This window comes from Suncus etruscus, chromosome 2, assembly GCF_024139225.1.
Source record: "Suncus etruscus isolate mSunEtr1 chromosome 2, mSunEtr1.pri.cur, whole genome shotgun sequence".
Classification (NCBI taxonomy): domain Eukaryota; kingdom Metazoa; phylum Chordata; class Mammalia; order Eulipotyphla; family Soricidae; genus Suncus; species Suncus etruscus.
In genome coordinates this window covers 155,039,371-155,061,546 of record NC_064849.1, presented here as the reverse complement: position 1 = coordinate 155,061,546, position 22,176 = coordinate 155,039,371, and the positions used below count along the sequence as shown (strand labels likewise).

General features: G+C 37.0%; 1 protein-coding gene across 1 annotated transcript in view; it reads left to right on the top strand.

Moving 5' to 3' along the window:
- The window catches only part of CHD1 (chromodomain helicase DNA binding protein 1), a 93,463-nt gene that overhangs the window by 52,725 nt on the left and 18,562 nt on the right, over positions 1-22,176 (top strand). The window contains exons 13-25 of the mRNA XM_049769108.1: positions 326-516; positions 1,725-1,913; positions 4,138-4,300; positions 6,074-6,226; positions 9,014-9,085; positions 9,487-9,636; positions 12,349-12,497; positions 13,325-13,421; positions 13,505-13,600; positions 15,882-16,058; positions 18,176-18,336; positions 19,582-19,623; positions 21,934-22,064. Of these exons, the coding sequence (XP_049625065.1) occupies positions 326-516; positions 1,725-1,913; positions 4,138-4,300; positions 6,074-6,226; positions 9,014-9,085; positions 9,487-9,636; positions 12,349-12,497; positions 13,325-13,421; positions 13,505-13,600; positions 15,882-16,058; positions 18,176-18,336; positions 19,582-19,623; positions 21,934-22,064 (1,771 nt within the window). The remainder of the gene's footprint in view (positions 1-325; positions 517-1,724; positions 1,914-4,137; positions 4,301-6,073; positions 6,227-9,013; positions 9,086-9,486; positions 9,637-12,348; positions 12,498-13,324; positions 13,422-13,504; positions 13,601-15,881; positions 16,059-18,175; positions 18,337-19,581; positions 19,624-21,933; positions 22,065-22,176) is intronic.

Genomic DNA, 22,176 nt, shown 5'->3' with positions numbered 1-22,176 from the left:
GGTCCCCCAAGAAGCCAGGAGCAACTTCTGAGCGCATAGCCAGGAGTAACCCCTGAGCATCACAGGGTGTGGCCCAAAAACCAAAAAAAAAAAAAAAAAAAAAAAAAAAAAAAAAAAAATATGTAAGCTAGTAAAAACTTATTTGATATTTTACTTTTTGTTAATGGCTAATTAACCATGGAAGATTTTTTTTCTTTCATGTCGAGTTAACTTTGAGAATTCCAAGTAATCTTTAAAGTTATGCATTTTCTTTTTCATCTTAATTTTCCCCACTCGATAAATTTTATGTTTGTTCTCAGAATTAACTATGCTCTGTCTCATTAAGGCATTCCTTGGAGGTCTCAACTGGGCATTTATAGGTGTTGATGAAGCACACCGATTAAAGAATGACGACTCTCTTCTGTATAAAACCTTAATAGACTTCAAGTCCAATCACCGTCTCCTCATCACTGGAACACCTTTGCAGAACTCCCTTAAAGAGCTCTGGTCTTTGCTCCATTTCATCATGCCAGAAAAGTAAGAAGCATGGGCAGTACAGTTCTGATTTTAGTTTTGTAGGCTGGATAGCAGTAAATTAACCAGTGTGGATATGTGCAGTAAAATAATTTATTACCTGAAAATAATTGGGCAGTAGATATTTAGAGGCGGAGGAAACCATTTTAACTTGTAAAAACACTTTCTACAGTTTTTATAAGAATGTTTAAGCTATGTAATTACAACAAATCCAATTTTTTAAATGAGGAAAAGAATAAGTTGGGATAATTAAATTCTTAATAACTTTTTAATTAAATTACTGTGAAATAGTTACAAAGTTGTTTATGATTTTTAGTTATACAATGTCCTACACCAATTTCCTTTGGCCAATGTCTTTACTTTTCCTCCTGTCCCCCACTGACTGCCTCTGTGGTAGATTTCTTTCCCTCCCTCCCTCCCTCCGTCCCTCCCTCTTTCTCTCCCTCCCTCCCTCCCTCCCTCCCTCCCTCCCTCCCTCCCTCCCTCCGTCCCTCCCTCCGTCCCTCCTTCTTTCTCTCCCTCCCTCCCTCCCTCCCTCCCTCCCTCCCTCCCTCCCTCCCTCCCTCCCTCCCTCTCTCTCCCCCCCACACACACACTTGCAATATGGTTTTGATTATCAGAAATTTCACTTTACCTTCTTCCAGTACCCAATTCTCATCCAATGATCATTTCCATGTATTATTGTTATAGTGCTGACTGAGATAATTAACTTTTTCAAGTCACTAACATACATACAACTTCTAGTTGATTTAATTCTTTAAATTGATATTTTTTGATAATTATCCCCAGAACTTAAAAATATTTAAAATGGGGGCCGGAGAGATAGCATGGAGGTAGCGCGTTTGCCTTGCATGCACAAGGACGGTGGTTCAAATCCCAGTATTCCATAGGGTCCCCTGAGCCTATCGGGTGATTTCTGAGCATAATAGCCAGGAGTAACCCCTGAGCACTGCCAGATGGGACCCAAAAAACAAACAAACAAAACAAACAAAAAAATAAAAAATACTTAAAATGTTTATTTCATCAAGGAAAACCATAGTTTTTATAAGCAACTCATATATCAGTATCATGGATTTCTTAGGAATGATTTTTTTAGATCTGACTCATTTTAGCTATTTTTTCTCAAAACAGTTTGATTCTTATTTATATATGACAAATTTGGTAAATCTTATGTACAGCAATGTTTTAACTATTATCTTTGCTTTTTAAAGGTTTTCTTCCTGGGAAGATTTTGAGGAAGAGCATGGCAAAGGTAGAGAATATGGCTATGCAAGCCTCCACAAAGAACTGGAGCCATTTCTGTTACGCAGAGTTAAGAAAGATGTGGAGAAATCTCTTCCTGCCAAGGTGGAACAGATTTTAAGAATGGAAATGAGTGCTTTACAGAAACAATATTACAAGTAAGCTATAAACAGGACTCATGTTCATGCTTTAAAATTTGTTTGAAGTCTTTCTCCTCAACTTGTTTGCCTCTTAAAAAGCATCTTTGTGCAGTAAAATTATAAACTTAGAATTCATGACACTGTGAGACAAGGAGATTTAAATTTAAGGATATGGGTGGGGACATAGACTAAATTATTTCTATGCACATTAAGTCTATTTTAAAGAAAATTTTAGTATTCTGTGATATTATATATCTAATTCTGATCATTGTAAAGTTACTAGAAGTAGATTAAAAATTAAAAGTAATTAAAAATATTGGACAAGGGGCTGGAGCAATAGCACAGTAGTAGGATGTTTGCCTTGCACACTGCTGATCCAGGACACACCTTGGTTCAAAACATGGCATCCCATATGGTCCCCCTTGCCAGGAGCAATTTTTGAGCGAATAGTCAGGAGTAAATCCTGAGTATCATCTGGTGTGGCCCAAAAAGCAAAAAAAAAAAAATAAATAAATAAATAAAAATAAAAAAAAATTGGGGCTTATTTTCTTTTTCAAGAACATTTGATATATTTGTTTGTTATATTATTCTAGGGAATGGAGAGACAGTACATGTCAGTACACTTGCCTTCTGTGTGCTGATCTGGGTTTGGCATACCTGCACATTGACAGGAGTAATCTTGAGTGCAGAGCAATTCTATAGCATCTCTGGGTGTGATCCCCCACCTCACAAAAAACAAAACAAAACAAAACAAAAAAACCAAAATTGTTAGTGGTTTGTGTGGTAAATTGTCAAGAAACAAAAGGGAAGATCTCCTGCTATCTGTTCAACCGTTTAATTTGCACAACATTTATTGCTGGGGCCGGTGTTTGTCTTGCAAGCAGCTGATCCAGGACCTAAGGTGGTTGGTTCGAATCCCAGCGTCCCATATGGTCCCCGTGCCTGCCAGGCGCTATTTCTGAGCAGACAGCCAGGAGTAACCCCTGAGCACCGCCAGGTGTGGCCCAAAAACAAAAAAACAAAACAAAAAAAAAATTATTGCTACAGGCATTTGAATTCCCAAGTATTTTTATGTTGAAATTTGTAAGTGCTCTAAAAATACATTTAAGGCCCAGAATCTACCTTAGTGGTATATTTGCACGTTTCACATGTGTAAGAACAGAGTCACTCATCAGTGCCAACACAAATATATTTACTATTTAAATTACAGGATCTTTTTTTTTTTTTTTTTTTTTTTTTTGGTTTTTGGGCCACACCCGTTTGATGCTCAGGGGTTACTCCTGGCTAAGTGCTCAGAAATTGCCCCTGGCTTGGGGGGACCATATGGGACGCCGGGGGATCGAACCGCGGTCCGTTCCTTGGCTAGCACTTACAAGGCAGACACCTTATCTCTAGCGCCACCTTCCCGGCCCTAAATTACAGGATCTTGTTATAAAAATGTTCAAAGCTAAAAAGGAAGGGGCCAGAGAAAGTACACAGGCGATAACACTGGATAGTTTGATCCCAGAGCAGCCTAGGTTTCCCTGAGTCTGGCCAGCAGTGATTGCTGAGTACAATTGGGTGTGGGCCAAAGCTACCTTCCCCTCACCCTCATACTCCCCAAATCTGATAAAGCATAATAGAAAGTCCATCTTTCTTACAATTTCTTTCTTTTTTTTTTTTTTTTGGTTTTGGTTTTGGTTTTGGTTTTTGGTTCACACCTTGTAGCACTTAGGGGTTACTCCTGGCTCTGTGCTCAGAAATCGCCCCTGGCAGGCAGGGGGACTGTATGGGATGCCAGGATTTGAACCACCATCCTTCTGCATGCAAGGCAAACACCTTACCTCCATGCTATCTCTCCAGCTCCCTTACAATTTCTTAATTTGTATTTTAGAATTATGTTTATTGTACACAGTGCCTAGTCAGGCATCTAACTGTCTAATATAAAACCTACAGGAAGTTAAGGTATAGAATACTGTGGACTGCTTTTAAATTGAATTTGAGGTGGGAGGGTTATCACATTCCACTTGTACCAACTCTTATATATCAAGGCTTTTTTTATTATATTTAATGATTTAGATACTGGCCGTTCCTCCTTGTTAGTCTTGTAAATATGGTTCTTACTTCTTGTGAGTGATGTTTGTTCAGTCGTGAACTTTTTAGGTCCAGTTATTGCTTTAATACTTTATCTTATTTTGTTAAGCTTTTAGAATTCACTCTGTCAAGTATGCTATTTAACATTATTTTCATTTTATTTTAACAGATGGATATTAACTAGGAATTACAAAGCCCTCAGCAAAGGCTCCAAGGGCAGTACCTCAGGCTTTTTGAACATTATGATGGAGCTAAAGAAATGTTGTAACCATTGCTACCTCATTAAACCACCGGATAATAATGAATTCTATAACAAGCAGGAGGCCTTACAAGTAAGAGTTTTGAAATATTACTTGGTCAAGCAAAATTCTATAACTTTATTTTATCTATGAATAAAAAAGTACAATATGTTAATATATTGGTTAAAATTAACTTGGCTTACCGATATATTAAATAATGGTCATTAATAAAAGTCTTAAGGAAATCTTTGCAATATAAATTTATTTTAGTTTTGTTTTCTTGGGGATTATACACTGGGCCGCATACACAAACCATAGGTAGCTCTACCACTGAGCTACACGTTTAACTCTTTTTTTGTGTGTGTTTTTTTTGTTTTGTTTTTTGGGCCACACCTGTTTGATGTTCAGGGGTTGTTACTCCTGGTTAAGTGCTCAGAAATCGCCCCTGACTTGGGGGGACCATATGGGACACTGGGGGATCGAACTGCAGTCCTTCCTTGGCTAGCGCTTGCAAGGCAGATACCTTACCTCTAGCGCCACCTCACCAGCTCCACGTTTAACTCTTAAAGAGGTTTTTGAGCTACAATTTATCTAATTATTTTCATCATTTTTAAAGAGATAAATACCTAGCCATGAGTCATTTTAATCTACTCAGCAGATTAAATTAAATTCTTGGTCTATTTTTAATTTAATTACGTTTTTTGACTTTTGGGATCAATTCCAGTGGTATCTAGTGTTATTTCTTGCTCAATGCTCAACGTTTATTCCTGGCAGTCCTTAGGACCACATGGTGCCAGAGATTTAACTTAAGCCTCTTGAATCTACTTGGAACTCTTTGATCTCTCTCCTCAGCTTTCTTAGTGCATTCATAGTTGTGAGGGGGAAAGGTCCTACCAGTAGTGATTTTACTGAATTCCTGTCTTTGCCCTAGCAGCAAGTGGCAGTCTAAGGTTATCTTGACCTCAGCTTTTTACCAGTCATTTCTGGGACACGTTTGAATGGTGACAGTGGCCTGTTTAATATCCTGTTATACTGGTGCTTTGAATGCTAGGATCTAGGATCAGAGATTAGTTATGTGTAAATTAGAATACAGTTTTTTTGTTGTTTTGGTTTTTGGGTCACACCTGGCAGTGCTCGGGGGTTACTCCTGGCTCTACACTCAGAAATCACCCCTGGCACATGCTCAGTGGACCATATGGAATGCCAGGATCTGAACTACTGTCCTTCTGCATGCAAGGCAAACCCCCTACTTCCATGCCATCTTTGGCCCCAAATTAGAATACATTTTACTTTTTTTTTTAACTTTGTTAATGCTTTCAGTTTATTTTTTAACTTAAGCAAATGCTGAAGGGCAAGAAAAATTTTGTTTTATAGATGTAAGCCATAAGTCAGAAAAGTTTGAAAACCAAAATAAGCTATATTTTTAATACAGTAATTTTTATTGTGGCCAAAGAGTGAATAACAAATCTTTCACAGTAGTATTTAAGGTATATAGTGACAATGAATCAGGGCCATTTTCACCACCAGGCTTGTCCTCCTCCCTCCACCCCCTTTCCTAGCAAGTGTCCGGTATCTCCCCTTTGTCCCTCAGAATGCTAGTGTAGCTGTTCCCCTCTGGGTATAGCTTGTTGTAGATGGGGTATTGATTCTGTTGTTGACTTTAGGTTTGATGTTTAAGTGGGATTATTTTTTTAATTTCACTCAATTTTCATCTGGCTGTTTGGTCCTGGTACAGTTCACAAAATAAGCTATTTTTTAAAGATGAAAATATAAAAAAATCTACTGAAGTCTTAAGTAGACCTTTTTTTTTTCATTTTATTGGTTCTTTAACATATTATAACAGTTGTACTTTATTGTTTTCTTAAGCACTTAATCCGTAGTAGTGGAAAATTAATTCTTCTTGACAAGCTGTTAATTCGCCTAAGAGAACGAGGAAACCGAGTTCTTATTTTTTCTCAAATGGTGCGGATGTTAGATATTCTTGCAGAATATTTGAAATATCGTCAGTTCCCCTTTCAGGTAAGCATTTTATCTTACCATTATGTTAATGTAGGTTTTTTTTTTTTTTCTTTTTGGGGGGTGGGGTGGGAGATTTAGGCAACACTTCCATGCTCAAGGGCCACTCCTGGCACTGCTCCTAGGAATTACTTCTGACTGCTCACAGGACCATATGGGATGCCAGGCACCTGACTTGGTTGGGATATAGAATTTATTTAATCCTGAGCATTTGGCTTTTTTTTTTTTTTTTTTTTTTTTTGGTTTTTGGATTTTTGGCCACACCTGGTGACCCTCAGAAATCCTGGCTTGGACACCGGGGGACCAAACCGTGGTTTGTCCTGTGTTAGCACGTGCAAGGCAAATGCCCTGCTGCTTGCGCCCCCACTCCGGCTCCAGGGAATTTAAAGTTTTTTGTTTGCTTAATTTAACGCCACATATAGACATAAAGAACATCTCTAATTTTTTTGTTTTCCTTATTTAGTATTTTCTATGCTTAAAGCTAAAGAGACAGATGAGGCTATAGGGGTAAAAAGAGAGCAATTTTTGTGAATGTTACTGTTGTGGGGTCTGAGAATCCAGGTGCTTGTAAATAATCTAATGCATAGTTTGTTGGGTAGAACTTGACTACTCTGGAAGGTATCAAAAGACAGGATAGTTCTTATGTTCATCTGTTCAATATTTATTTTAAAATTCGTGTATGATAAATAGAATACTGAAGCATGTTTTAATGTCGGAATCAGATGCTAATCTCAGTACTTTAGGTTTTTTTAGAGGGGCCACACCCGGCCATGCTCAGGAGTTATTCCTGGCTCTGTGCTCAGAAATCTTATCTGGCAGACTCGGGGGACCATATGGGATGCTGGGGATTGAGCCTGAGTTGGTCCTGGGTTCGCTGTGTGCAAGGCAAAAGTGTCTCTCCACCGTAGCCCTTATCTTAGTACTTTGAATCTAGTCCTATTTAAAGTACTATTATGGAGTACCTGGAACATACTCAAAATACACTGTTTGTAGTGCAGACAATAATACAAGCATAGGCTTCTAATGTGCAGCTCGATATGTTTCTGTTCTTTTTGGGCCTTACAACCTGACATTTGTCATAGACATGAAGCTATAATTACAAACAGAATTGCGATTCTAGTAAGTACTATAGAGTCATTTGGAGGGAAAAGGAATCATTATCTTGGGGGCGTGGCGGTTGGGAAAAAAAAAAAAAAGAGAAGGAAGCATTATATACCTGGTGGTGCTCATGGACTTCATTGGCCAAGGTGTCACTTCTGACCCTCCATGGGAACATGCAGTCCCAGGGATCAAACCAAGATGTTGCACAATGTGCACACCAAGCCCCTTGTGGTCATTTCCTGGCCCTATGATTTATATTTTCTTACTTAAAAAAAAAATGCAGTTTTATTGAGATGTACCTCCCATGCCACATATTTCACAATGTTTGGTGGTTTTCATAGAGTCACAGATATATGCAATTTCAGTACGCTATTGCCAGAATAATTTTAGTGCTTTTTTTTTTTTTTTTTTTTTTTGAAGAAAAGTTGTACTCTCTGCTCATTATCCTTTGTCTTTCACTCAGCTCCCCACCCCTGCCCTAACTTGGGGTTCACTGCTGCCCTCACTCACTCAAAATACCATGCAGAAGTGCTTATAAAGCCCAATTATCTTCACAGCCTCATTTTTCTACACCACTACCTAGGGAGAACATTTTTTTCTTTGTTTTTGGTTTTGGAGCCACACCTGGTGACTTTTGGCTCTGCACTCAGAAATCACTCCTGGAAAGCTCAGGGGACCATATGGGATGCCAGGAATCAACCCTCTGTCAGCCTCATGCAAGGCAAATGCCCTACAACTATGCTATCTATCTAGCCCCAGGGGGAGAACCATTTTAAATAATGTGTTTAGTTCTGTCACAGTTATAGTCATGCCACTCTTTAGAAAAGTTTTTGCTAATACTTGTGAAAAAGAAATACTTGGCTTAATTAATTTATAATTGATTGGGGGTTATACTGGGTTGTTCTCAGAGCTTATTTCTAACTGTACTTGGGCATCACTCCCAGCAGTAATCAGGGACCATATGCTCTGCTGGGAACACCCCCCCATTCCTGTACTACCTCTCCAGCACCTGCTGAATCTCTTTTCCATCTTTTAGCCATCATCACCCCCACCCAACTAGTTGAGTTTCTGATTCAGCTCATCTTGGATGGGACACAGTACTTTGCAATTTTAAATTCTCAGGTAACTTGGATACTGTTACTTCCGTGACCATTCTGGGATTAATCACTGCATTTAAAACTGAGATTTAACCTGTTAATGAATTTGGGAATCAGTTTAATGAGTGTCCCAGTATTTAAAAATGAATATGATAGAGCCTACAAGATAGATGTAGTAGAGTGAAGTAGGATGTTTGCCTTTCTCATGGCTGGCCCAGGTTAGATTCCCTGGCACCCCATAATTTCCTGAGCACTGCCAGGAGTAAGCCCTGTCTACTAGGAATGACTCCCAACCCACAGTAAACAAAACAAAATTGAAAAATTCATAAAATTTGAGAGTAAATCATAGAATTTGCTTTGGACATACATCTGTGTTATCATTGATCATATACAAGTAAAATATTTCTTACCATAGGTTCTCTGGAGCTTTGTTTTTATGTTCTTGGGAAGCATTTTATAGCATAGATTTCTAGGGCATTGTCAAGCCACTAATAAGAATAGTATATGATATAGTAGAAATGGTATTTATTCATGATTGATTTAATAATTGACTTTAACATTTAATTGTAACATCTGTTCTATCTTATTTTAGAGATTAGATGGATCAATAAAAGGGGAGCTGCGGAAACAAGCTCTAGATCATTTTAATGCTGAAGGATCAGAGGTATGAATGCTTTTAAAATTGTAAATTTTTAGTCATTAGTAATCATGGTTGGGTTTGTTAAAAGAAAGTCAGAGTTTAAATTTGTGAAAGATTTCTGTCATTTTATGTTAAAGATTGAACATTTTCATCAATATCAATACTGCTGCAGCTTAAGATAATTAGTTTCAAAACAAGAGTTTTGAATTCAGTTAGAACTTGATATCTTATTCCCATATGTAATTTTTGTTGGTATCTGTATATGTGTGTGGTGGTGGGTTTGGGTTTGCTGGATTTATTAATTTCTAAATACCTTTCATTACTAATACTTCTTAATGTCAGAACATCAGTTTTAAAATAATTATACCAGCACACAGTCACATGTCAGAAAGATTTAAATTGTGCATATCAATACTTTGTTACAGGATTTCTGCTTTTTACTTTCCACAAGAGCTGGAGGTCTAGGGATTAATTTAGCATCTGCTGATACTGTTGTTATATTCGATTCTGATTGGAATCCACAAAATGATCTTCAGGCACAGGCTCGAGCTCATCGAATTGGACAAAAGAAACAGGTTTTTCTTTAAATTATTTTCCCTTTACTTTTATTATCTCTTTAACGATCACTGTTGGGTAGTGATTTTGGCTTGTCCATTGGTAAACTCATTGGAGTAGTTATATTTTATTTCTGATAAGCAAATTGGATAATAAGGACCCATGTTTACCAAAATCATGTTTACCATGTTCATGTTTACAAGAGTCATCGTGGACGTCTAATAGAAATGAGATAACTGTGTCCGAGTTGTATGCTCTCTCTCCATCATTCACACTGTTTATAGCAGTAGAGCATGTATTAAAGTCAATATGTGACCTTTAAAATACCTTTATCTGCTTATTTTAATAATTGAAACAAATTTTGACTAATCAAGTGGTTTGTTTGAGGTTTTTTTTGTTTTGTTTTGTTTTTCACATTTATTGTAAAAACCATTCTAATAGTTTTTTTTTGTGTGTGTGGAGTCAGGGGTCCTGTGGTTAGGGGTCATTCCTTGGAGTGCTCTGGGGACTGAATGAGATGCCAGAGATGAACCCAGGCTGACTGTGTGCAAGGCAAATGCCCTACCCGCTGTGCTGTTTTCTGCCCCCCCAATATATATATATCAGCATCAGTTTATTGCAGAATGCTAGTATCCCAGGTTCCTATATTTTAAATTCTAGTTTATTAAAGTGTGGGTCACTGTCCAATAATTGGATGTGGAGATTGCAAGAGGTCTTAAAATTTTGGTTTAAAATCTTTTGATTTGGGCCCGGAGAGATAGCACAGCAGTGTTTGCCTTGCAAGCAGCCGATCCAGGACCAAAGGTGGTTGGTTCGAATCCCGGTGCCGCATATGGTCCCCTGTGCCTTCCAGGAGCTATTTCTGAGCAGACAGCCAGGAGTAACCCCTGAGCAATGCCAAGTGTGGCCCAAAAACCAAAATAAATAAATAAATAAATAAATAAAAAATAAAATCTTTTGATTTAAGTGTTTCATTTTCATATGTAAAACCCATTTTACATACCTGTATATTTGGAACCAATTAAAGAGTTTCTCAGATGAAGTTACAAGTGAAGAAGGATGAGAACCCTCCCATCTATAGGGCCAGAGAGCTAGTATAGCAGGTGGGTGCTTATCTTGCATTTGGCCAACCAGAGTTCCATCTCTGGTCTCCTGTTTGGTTCCCAGAGCACACCACGCGTGAACCTGAGTGCAGAACGAGGATCAAGCACCTGGTTTAAGCATGTGATTAAGCACCAAAACTCACAAAAAAGAAGTCCTATCTCTATTCTTTGCTCTAAACCAGAGGTTCCCCAATTTATTTGGCCTACGGTTCACTCTTCAGAGAAAACTTAGTTAGCGCCCTGGCAAATTACATTATAGAAAGCATCAAAGAGAAAGTGACCTGTAAGTGCTTTCAAACCCTCTGTGTGGGGAGTTGGGGGGGGGGTGTTTGTATTATTTGCTCTGGGACCTCCTGACTTAGCTATAATGAGCCCATTTGATCATTGTGAGGTGTCTTACAGAGCCCCAGTTCTCAGATTGGCCCTGTGAGGGCCTGACATATATAGTGCCATTGACCTCGAAAAATTACCTTTTTGAAAACCACCTATCATAGTCCTTCATCATTCACTTAGGAGCAGTTCATCCAATTTTAGATTACATGAAGCACATTAAAATGAAGGGGTCTGGTGTAGGACTATTTAAATTTAACTATTTTGGGGCTGGACAGAGTGCAGCAGGTGAGTCCCTGCCTTGCATGCTCCCAACCCAGGTTCAGTCCTCTGTATGCCATTTCGTCCCCTAGCACCATCAGGAGTAATTCCTGAATGCAGAGCCAAGAGTGAGCCCTGATTATCACCAGAGGTGATCCCAAAATAACAATAAAACAACAAAAGTTAACCCTTTTTCCCCAGAGGGAGAGGTAATTTAAAATTTACTATTATTGGGGGCCGGAGCATTAGCTCAGCGGTAGGTCATTTGCCTTGCATGTGGCTGACCCAGGACAGACCTAGGTTTGATTCCCGGCATCCCATATGGTTTCCCCTAGCCAGGAGTAATTTCTGAGCACAGATCCAGGAGTAACCTGAGCATCACCAGGTGTGGCCCCAAAACAAACAAAATTACTGCTATTTGGCTGGAGTTCTAGTAAAGCAGGTAAGGTTCTTGGCTTGAATGTGGTCAACCTGGAATCATCATGGCCCCCAAGATCTCCACCAGGAGTGATTTCAGAGCACAGAGTAGGAGTAACACCTGAGCACTGCTAGTTCTGTCTCCCTCCCCTACCACCCCGAAAAAATTTCGTGTCATTCCTTAAAAATATATATTAGCAAATGAACTTTTCTAAAGAAAAAGTTAAAAAAAAAAAAAGATCTACTCTCAAATATTAAATCAAAGGAACTTATTGCTAGGTCTAGGAAAATAGTGCTTGTCATAGAGCTCCTGTCTAATTTAATCATTGGTATCTCATGGCTCTCTCTGTACTGCAGGGTATTGTTTTGGGGTACTGTTGGCATTGTTGCACTGAGGCCCAGGCATTAGGTCTGTATTCTGGACTGTGAGGTTAGTCACATGCTCCCTGAAACTGCTATGTAAGACTTTTGCTTCTGTAAAAAGGAAAATGGGCTCCTGTGAATCACTTTGACTTGTGAACTGCTCTTGGCCAGAAATAACCTTAGCTTGTCTATGTACTAATATTTGGGGACTTCCAATCAGCGAAAACCTTTTACTGTGCTTTATTTTATCATGTACAGGTGAATATTTATCGTCTGGTTACAAAGGGATCAGTTGAAGAGGATATTCTCGAAAGGGCCAAAAAGAAGATGGTTTTAGATCATCTTGTAATTCAAAGAATGGACACAACGGGGAAGACAGTGCTACACACAGGTTCTGCCCCCTCAAGGTAGTTACTTCGTTATTAAAAATGTCCCCATCATTTTTGTGCTATGTTTCTATCATATGCTGTGAACACATCCATCATTGAAGTCTGTCGTGTTTTAAACACACAAACACAGAGAGAAATATACACATTAAATAAAACATTAGGGTAAATCAGTGGTGTACATTTAGTATATGGTTTCTACTGGTCTAATTCTTTGGGCTCTGGCTTTGTACATTGAGATGCTAGAGACTGACCAGGGCCTCACATACGCAAGGCAGTTTATCTTCCTGCTTGTTTGCTACTTCCTCCTTCTTGCCTTTCTGTTTTATAAATCTTAGAGATATCCTTTGTAAGGGTTTAGTTTTATTTAAGGAGGTTGGTGACAGGCATTGAACCCAGACTTCATACATTTGAAGCACGTAATCAGTCACTAAACTGCATCTAACCTTCTGGTTCCTTGTTTTCTTTATTTACTTTTTGAGTCCTTTTAATGTGGGAAAGCATACCCAGCAGTTCTCAGGTTTTACTCTGCTTCTGCTCTTAGGGATCACTCTTGATAGGGCTTGGGGAACTATATATGGGGCTGGAGATTGAACTTATGGTGGCCAAGTGCAAGGGAACCACCTATATGCTGTACTCTTGGTCAGGCACAAGGTTCTTTAATTCTGAAGCACAAACAAGGCCTGAAATTTGTGCAGTTTAAAATGTTTAAGACTTTGGGTTTGACTCCTGGTACTACGCAAATAGTTTACTAATTAGTCCTTCATTTACCAGCCATGTCACATTAAAGAAGATTGTATCAGTGATTGGTAAATGGACTGTCTGTGTCTTTATTTTCTTGATTTTAGTTCTACTCCTTTCAATAAAGAAGAATTGTCAGCCATTTTGAAGTTTGGTGCAGAAGAACTATTTAAGGAACCTGAAGGAGAAGAACAGGAGCCCCAGGTGAAAAGAATAATTGAGACTATATTAAAGTGCAAAGTATATTTACCTTAAAGGATTTTAAGAAGGTTTCTTTCTCATTCTAGGAAATGGACATAGATGAAATCTTAAAGAGGGCAGAGACGCATGAAAATGAACCAGGTCCTTTAACTGTGGGTGATGAACTGCTCTCTCAGTTCAAGGTAGCTTCTGTGTTCCTTTATCCTGGTGTAACAGATAAAGTGACTGAGAGGTACTGAGGGTTGTAGTCTCTTGAAAAACACAGTCTGCACAGTAATTACTAAATTTTTATCACAAATTTTCTTGTTTAGGTTTTAACTGTAATTTTGGTGGTGTTCAGGGGAAGTCAATGCAGTGCCAGGAACCAAACCAGGGTTAGCTGCAAGCATAGTAAACACCTTAACTCTGGAAGGTTTGTATGGCCCCTTAATTAAATCCTTAAAATCTGCGGAACACTTAAACTTTACCACTACAAAGAACTGCTCGAGTAATGCAAAGTTAGCAGTGAGAATCAACTGATAGTTAAAATATCCCTGTTTTGGTGAGGACCCCAATGTTGTAAGCATCCCAAAGCACTGTGAATCATCTAGTATCATAACATGTATCATGTATTTAATGGAAAGAAACAGGTTCCTGTATATCCTCTTTTACATGAAGAGAGGTGAGTTTTTTGTTTTTTTCCCCCTTTTTGTGCACACCCCGTGACGCTCAGGAGTTACTCCTGGCTATGTGCTCAGAAATCACTCCAAGCGAGGAGGACCTTTTGGGATGCCAGGGATCGAACTCAGGTCTGTTCTGTGTCAGCCACAGGCAAGGCAAGTGCCCTACCTCTGTGCTATTGCTTCAGCCCCCATGAAGAGAGGCTTTTTAGTGGATGGAATTTGTCATATTCAGTGAACATCTGTATAGGGACAAAACAGTGAACAAAAAGTTGTAACTACAGCTTTGTGGAGGGTGAACAAGCAGGACAAGAATTAAAGCAGTATTACTAGCTAGAATACTAGTTTAGTTATGTTGGTGAGACTAACATATCTAGAGCTGATACGCACTATGGGTTGATCTGATGAGTGGTTTTTAACCTCTTGTCCGCAGATGTTGTTGACCTTTCATGAAAAAGTTTTCACACATGGCACACTTGGATTATGTGTAGACATACTGCTTTACTTACATTCTTTTCAGAAAGAATTGGCACAGTAACCACTCTTTGTCCTAGCAGCTCTCTTCTGTAGGTGAACGAGCAGAGCGCTTCTTGTGTACTTGAAGCTCCGGGGTTGTTCCAAATTTTCCTGGTGTGGTGATCATTCACCTTGGGAAAGTCAGTGATTAACTTCTTTTTTTTGGGGGGGGGGGGGAGAGGGGAGACATACCCAACAGTACCCAGGAGTTACTCATGGCATTACTCATGGAGTTACTCAGGTGTGACTGGAGGACTGTATGGGATGCCAGGTATAGAACTCAGATTGGCTGTATGCAAGGCAAGAACCTTGCCCACTGAACCAGCCCCAAGAATGAACTGTTTTCATAGACCAGCTAAAATAGAAAAAGTTTCCATTTTCAGCTGCTGATCTTATTAACCTCTTCTAGCTACTAAGTTAAACTATTTGCTTTCATTAGAGCAGTAAATTAAAATTAAATTTAAAATTTATAAAATGCCTAGAACAAGTTAGATGATCTTTATGGCAGTGCACAGTCACATTTATACCAGTACTTATCCACAGTTGGCCTTGTTTGTCATCACTTCACTATTACTGATAGGAGAAAATAAGCATAGTTCTCTTATTTTAATTTTCTTTATTTGTAAGTTTGAATGTACGGAAATACCAGCCTGTATAGCCTTTCATCTATTTAGTCCTCACAAAAGTTACTGTGCTGTTACCATTGCTTTATTATGAAAGACGTTGTGCGGGTGGTAGATGGGGGTTCGAGCCACACTTGGCAGTGCTTAGGGATCCATCACCCTTGCTGGTCTTTGGGGGATCTTATGCTGTTCTGGGAATTGAATTGGTGCTGGCTATGTTCAAGGCAGGCACCTTACTCCTAACTCAACAGCCCTACTATACTAATTTTTTTAAGATGACGTTAAGGAACCTGAGTTATAGTTTCTTCAGGTACATGGTAAAAAAATAAGACAGTTCTGGTTTGGTAATGACTTAGAAGATGATTTATTATGTTATACTACAAAGTACTTACTGTACATTTTCTCTAGTTCTATCAAAGTATTTGAGTAGCATGGTGAAATGAATCATTTCTGGAAGATAATTTGGAAATTACTTGGTTTTTTGTTTTGACGCAATGAAGAAATAAATTTAGTTTAGCTGGCATACTTGATTTAGCTTATAGTCATTCTGATTACCCTATTTAATTTTTATTTTTCTAGTATGCATTTCATTTCTCAAAGAAAGAGAAACAAATCAAGTATGATATTTTAAATAATTACCTGCTCAAATTTGTAATTTATATCAGGTTGCCAACTTTTCAAATATGGATGAGGATGACATTGACTTGGAACCTGAAAGAAATTCAAAGAATTGGGAGGAAATCATTCCAGAAGATCAAAGAAGACGTTTAGAAGAGGAAGAAAGACAAAAAGAGCTTGAAGAAATTTATATGCTCCCAAGAATGAGGAACTGTGCAAAACAGGTGATTTTTATTCTTACCTCAAAATATTTCTATAATTCAATAATACATTTGAATTGCTCTTTTTTGTTTGAGATTTGTTTATTCATAATTTTCTTTTTAAAATGTTTATGAAATTGTATAATGATAACATTTAGGCATGTATCGTTGAAAATAGTAATTTTTAAATATCTGTCTGGATAATGCTTGTCACCTCAAAATGAATTCAAAAGTGAGTCTTCCTTTGTCTGTTCTATGGAAGAGTTTGCAGAAATGTCATTACTTCTTCACTATAAATGTTGATAGTATCTGCCAGGGAAACCATACCGACCTGTAATTTTTCTGTTGGAAGATTTTTTAACTTTGACATGCAGCAAAGTATTTCTTGAGTTTGGTAATTTCCAGGAATTTGTTCATTTGATCTAAGTTGTTGAATTTGTATGTATAAAGTTATTTATATATTGCTTCATAACCATTAGTGTCTAAATTATAGAATGATTTTCCTTTTCATTCCTAATATTGATATTTTCTCCATCATCTCAGCCAGAATTTAATTGTTTTCCAAAAATATCTTTACATTTGATTGAACTTTCTGTTTTAAATTTCATTGACTTTTGCCTCTTTTAATTTTCTGGCTATTTTTTTGATGTTTTGGGGGGGAGGTAGAAAACCAACTACTGAATCAATAACATTATTTTTATTAATTTTATTTTTAATTATGAAATACTCACATTTTATAATTATAAAATAAGCTCTGGTTTTATAATCATATAAATATGGACTTATTAATATATAATAACTAGCTAATATATTACAGCATATAATATCCATTGATACATATTAGTATTATGTATCATTCACTTTTACACATTATATAATTGTGAATATTAATGAAACATGAACATATTATGTAAGTAATTTATTTTTATATGATTGATATTGATTAGAATGTTTAATTAATATTTAATCTGTACATTTTCCTCTGAGTTCACTGCCTGTGTTTCTCCTGAATTTTTGTTGTTTTTCCATTATTCAGTTAAAATCTATTTTCCGATTATCAGTGATTTCTTGTCCCGTTCCCCCCTCCCCCCCAATACCTGGTGATACACTCAGGCTTACTCTTGGCTCTATACTCAGTAATCACTCAGATGACTGAACCTGGATCAACTTAATGCAAGAAAACCATCTTACCTACTGTACTATCTTCTAAATCTTAGGAATGTCTTTCAAAATTTCTTTGGTTTGTTTTGGGGCCATGCTCTAGTACACTCTGTCTACTGTTTGCTTGGCAAGTGTATGTACATGCACATAGTGCAGCACATCTGATCTTCCAGGATTTTGTTGTTTGTTTTGTTTTGTTTTGGCTTATTGAGCCAGAGCTGGCAACGCTTTGGTCTTACTCCAGGTTCTCAGGGTTCACTCAGAGAAATAGGCAGTTCCAGAAATAGAAACCTGGGAAGCTACATGCATGCCATCTGGCCCTACCTACTGTGTTCTCGCTTCAGCTTTTATAGAGGGTTTTGAATAATTGATTTCTATTCACACACACTGGTATGGTCAAAGAAAATGCTTTGTGGGATTTCAAATGTTAAAAATGTATTGATACTTATTTTATGGGATAAATGAACAAAATGTTAGACAGCAGTAGTGTTGTGCCACGCTACCTGTGACAAAAGTGTGTAATGTTATATTGATAGCTCTTGATTAATTGCGTTTTGATACTCTTTATCGGTTCTGCAAAAATAGGTTATTTTCTTTCTGGCTTTTAAGAATGTTATGGGGCTAGAGTGGTAGCACAGCAGTAGGGTGTTTGCCTTGCACATGGCTGACTCAGGACAGACCCAGATTCTATCCCCGGTATCCCATATGGTTCCCCAAGCAGGAGCAATTTCTGAGTGCAGAGCCAGGAGTAATCCCTGAGTGCTATCAGTTGTGGCCAAAAATCCAAAACAATAACAACAACAATAAAAGAATGTTTAAAATATTAAGGCTCTGTTTAACGTGCTGTATTCTTATTTGCTTTTTTAAAAATTGAATTAATGAATATTTTTGGTACATGGAAAATTTAAATTTGTTCTGTCAATCTATCGTGTATTCTCTCCTCTTGATAACTCAGGTAAATTTTTATTTCCAAATTCTAGATTAGTTTTAATGGTAGTGAAGGAAGGCGGAGCAGAAGCAGGAGATATTCGGGATCTGATAGTGATTCTGTCTCCGAAAGGAAGAGGCCAAAGAAACGTGGACGACCACGGACAATTCCTCGGGAAAACATTAAAGGATTTAGTGATGCAGAAATTCGGCGGTAAGATGGCATAAGACCATTTCAGTTCAGCTTGATTTTTTTATTACAAGATGAAACCAAAACAAAAAGGTCTCATTATTTTTCAAGATTACAGCAGAAAATTTGGCAAATAAATAATAGACTGAGTTATGGTCTGCTTTTTGTGTCTATAATTAAAAAAAATAGTTTAATCTCTAATTTTTGTTCATTTATTGTTAGATTAGATAGCTTCTTTTTTTTTGCTTTTATTATTAATGTTAGGTTTATTTATTAAACACCCTCCTTGCATTTCTGAATCCCAGAATTACTCATTTTATAATTTAGCTTCATATTTTTCTAGTTTATTTTTTTAAACTAGTGAGGTCATTTGCTTTTTTGAAAGTAACCATGTTAATATTGTTAGAAATTTGAGTAAGATTGGCCATAAAAATACATTGTAGTTTTAAAATATATATATATATGTATACATATATGTATATATATATTTGTGTATATGAATTCATTTAAGGGCAGTGGGGAGGACTGCTTACTTTTTGTCTGTTATACTTTTGCACGTGAAATTTGTAAAAAGGTCATTCATTGCTGTATTTTGACAATATGTTGTTTCTTCACGACATTGTAACTGTTTTCTTTTAAATCATAGACTTGACCAAGTTCTTCCTCATTCTTTCTACCAGAAAACCAAATACATTGTTAGATTTTGTCCAGGGTACTTTTATGACCATCTAATTTGCTGGATTTTCTGTCTTTAGTTGAAGAGGCATTTCAGCTTTCCCTGGATATTTTCCCTCATCCATCAACCATTAGGTAGCTTTGTTCTTAAGTAAGATTTTTATTTTCCATTGTTGGTATATTACCATACAATTGAAGCTATCTTCAGTAAACTTTTATCAACATTTGGAATGTGAGGAGGTGTAATATGCTTGATAATCCTGAAGACACTTCCTGTGGTAGCCTATAACCCTTTTTTTTGTCTTGTAAAAATAATAAAGTAATTTCTAAAATAAAATTTAGCTTCTATTGTTTTATTTATTTTGGTTTCTAAATATCATCTTTGGTCTTAAGATGTGGTCTTTCTTATTTAATCATTTAAACGTTTTAACATTTTTTTGTTTCTAGCATCTTTGGCTCATTTTTATTAGTAACAGTGCTTTGAATTAATATTTGTACTAACAAGTATTTCCTTGTTTTTATATATTTGAAATTATTCTATATTTTAATGGGAACTGAAGTCTGTATTTAAACCAAAAAATTATTTTCTGTTAGGTTCATCAAGAGTTACAAGAAATTTGGTGGCCCTCTGGAAAGGTAAATACATTTGTCATTTTCATAGAGTAAGAGAATATATTATATGCTCTTGACTTGAACAAATATTCAAGTTGTCCTCTTTGCTAAATTTATTTTAGCAGGTATTTACACAATTAATCTATGGAAAGCACATTTCAAGTAAAGTTTTTTTTTTTTTTTTTTTTTTTAACACCTGGCGTTGCTCAGGGGTTACTCCTGGCTGTCTGCTCAGGAATAGCTCCTGGCAGGCATGGGGACCATATGGGACACTGGGATTAAAACCAACCACCTTAGGTCCTGGATTGGCTGCTTGCAAGGCAAACGCCGCTGTGCTATCTCTCCGGGCCCTCAAGTAGTTTTTATTTTGTATTTGTTTTTTTTTTTTTTTTTTTTTTTTTTTTTTATGGAGCTGAAACGATAGTACAGGAGTAAGACCTTGCATACTGCTGACTCTGATTTTATCCTCAGCGTCCTGTATAGTCCCTCAATCCCTGCTAGGGGTCATCCTTGAATGAAGAGCCAGGGGTTTACAGATGGATTTATGGGGTTTACAGATGGGAGTCCACCCATCTCCCTTTAAAAGATTTTTCATTGTAGTATTTACTTCTTTGTAGAATCTACAGAGGAGGTATTTTGTATATTATAAAATACTTTTCACATTTATGATAAGATATTTTTCATTCATCTATTTTTTACCATATGTTTAATAATATTTGTTCAAGAGGCTGAGTTGCTAAAAGAATCCAACTTGACAAATTGTGTTTTCTCTTACCACAAAAGTTTTCTAATGTTTTTTATATATTCTTATTAGGGAGGGAGGGAGAGAGGGAAGACAGAGAGAGAGAGAGAGAGAGAGAGAGAGAGAGAGAGAGAGAGAGAAAAGAGGGAGGGGAGGGAGTGGGAGGGAGGGGGAGGGAGAGAGGGGAGAGAGAGAGAGAATTGGACTGAAGTTTTCTAATTTTTTTTTTATATATATACTCTTATTGTGGAAAGAGAGACTCTTATAATGTGGGGGGAGAGAGAGGAGAGAAAGAGAATGAGAATTGGGACAGAAGTTTTCTTTTTTTTTTTTTTTTTTCATATATACTCTTATTATATTGTGGGGAGAGAGAATGATAATTGGGGCCATGCCCAGTGATGATCAGAACTTACTCTGGGTTCAGTGATGAGGGATCACTCTTTGCTGTATTCTGGGGACTATGTGCCATGCCAGGAACCTGGGTCACCCAAATGTAAGGCCTTAACCCCCATACTATTTCTTTAGTTCCTGTGAACATCTTTTAAAATATTATGATTGAACCTTATTGTTGGTCATTTCCATTTTATTATTCACTTTATTGTTTTTATTGTCTATTATTCTGGCCAAATCTGAATAGAGTTACAAAAATTCAAATTGATTTACCGTATTTTGTGTACCATAAGATGCACCCTCCCAAAGATGAGGGAAAATATCTGTGTGTCTTAGGGAACAAATGCTGCCTAGAGCTGAGGGGTTCTTGAGGTTCCCAGAAAACTATTAAGGGTATTCGAAACTTAAACTTTCTAATTGTTAATAACAGTCATAATGATTCTTAATGTCACATTGACTGTTGCTCACTTAAAATGGTTGAAATATTCTTTTATACTTTATTAAAATTTTTAGTATACCATTTGCTTTAGTGTTGTTGTTGTTGTTGTTGTTGTTGTTGTTGAGTCACTCCTGGCAGTGCTCAGGGTTCCTCCTGGCTCTGTGCTCAGAAATCGCTCCTGGCAGGCCGGGGGGACCATATGGGATGCCGGGATTCGAACCACCGTCCTTCTGCATGCAAGGCAAATGCCCTATCTCCATGCTATCTCTTCGACCCCAGTATATATTTTTTTTCTTGTTTTCCTCATCTAAAATTTATGTGCATCTATGTTTAGGTGAGTCTTAAAGCACAAAATAGACTGATTTTTCTCTCCCTAGATCTTCTGTGAAATAGATGTTTGTTTTTTTTTAAATAGATTTACTACATTTTTGCCTGTTTATTTTTGATACTAGGAGCCATCTTTTTATTTTAATTATAATACTATTTGAACTTTCAGTTATGAAAATATTTTATATAATGATAATGTAATTTTAAAATTTAAGAGTATCGTCTAATCAATTAGTCAACTGTATCGCCCTTGAATATCAAATAAATTGTTTTGTCATGAAATTTTTTGTTTATTTTAATCTCATGCCAGTTATTTAGTTGGTATTCATAAAGCATTCAGTAGACTGATTTGTCAAAATTTAAAGTGATATTTAGTCTTATACTGGCTCCATTTTATTCTGCACATTTACCTGAAAATTGTACTGCTTCATTCCAGATTAGATGCAATTGCTCGAGATGCTGAGTTAGTTGATAAATCAGAGACAGACCTCAGACGACTAGGAGAATTAGTACATACTGGTTGCATCAAAGCTTTAAAGGATACTTCTTCAGGAACAGAACGAACAGGTAACATCCAAATGAGGGACTTAGGTAAATGAAAATTTCATGATATGCTTTTATTGGGTTGGGAGAGCATATCATAAATTGCCTATTGGTCTTAGAAAATACTTTACAAAAA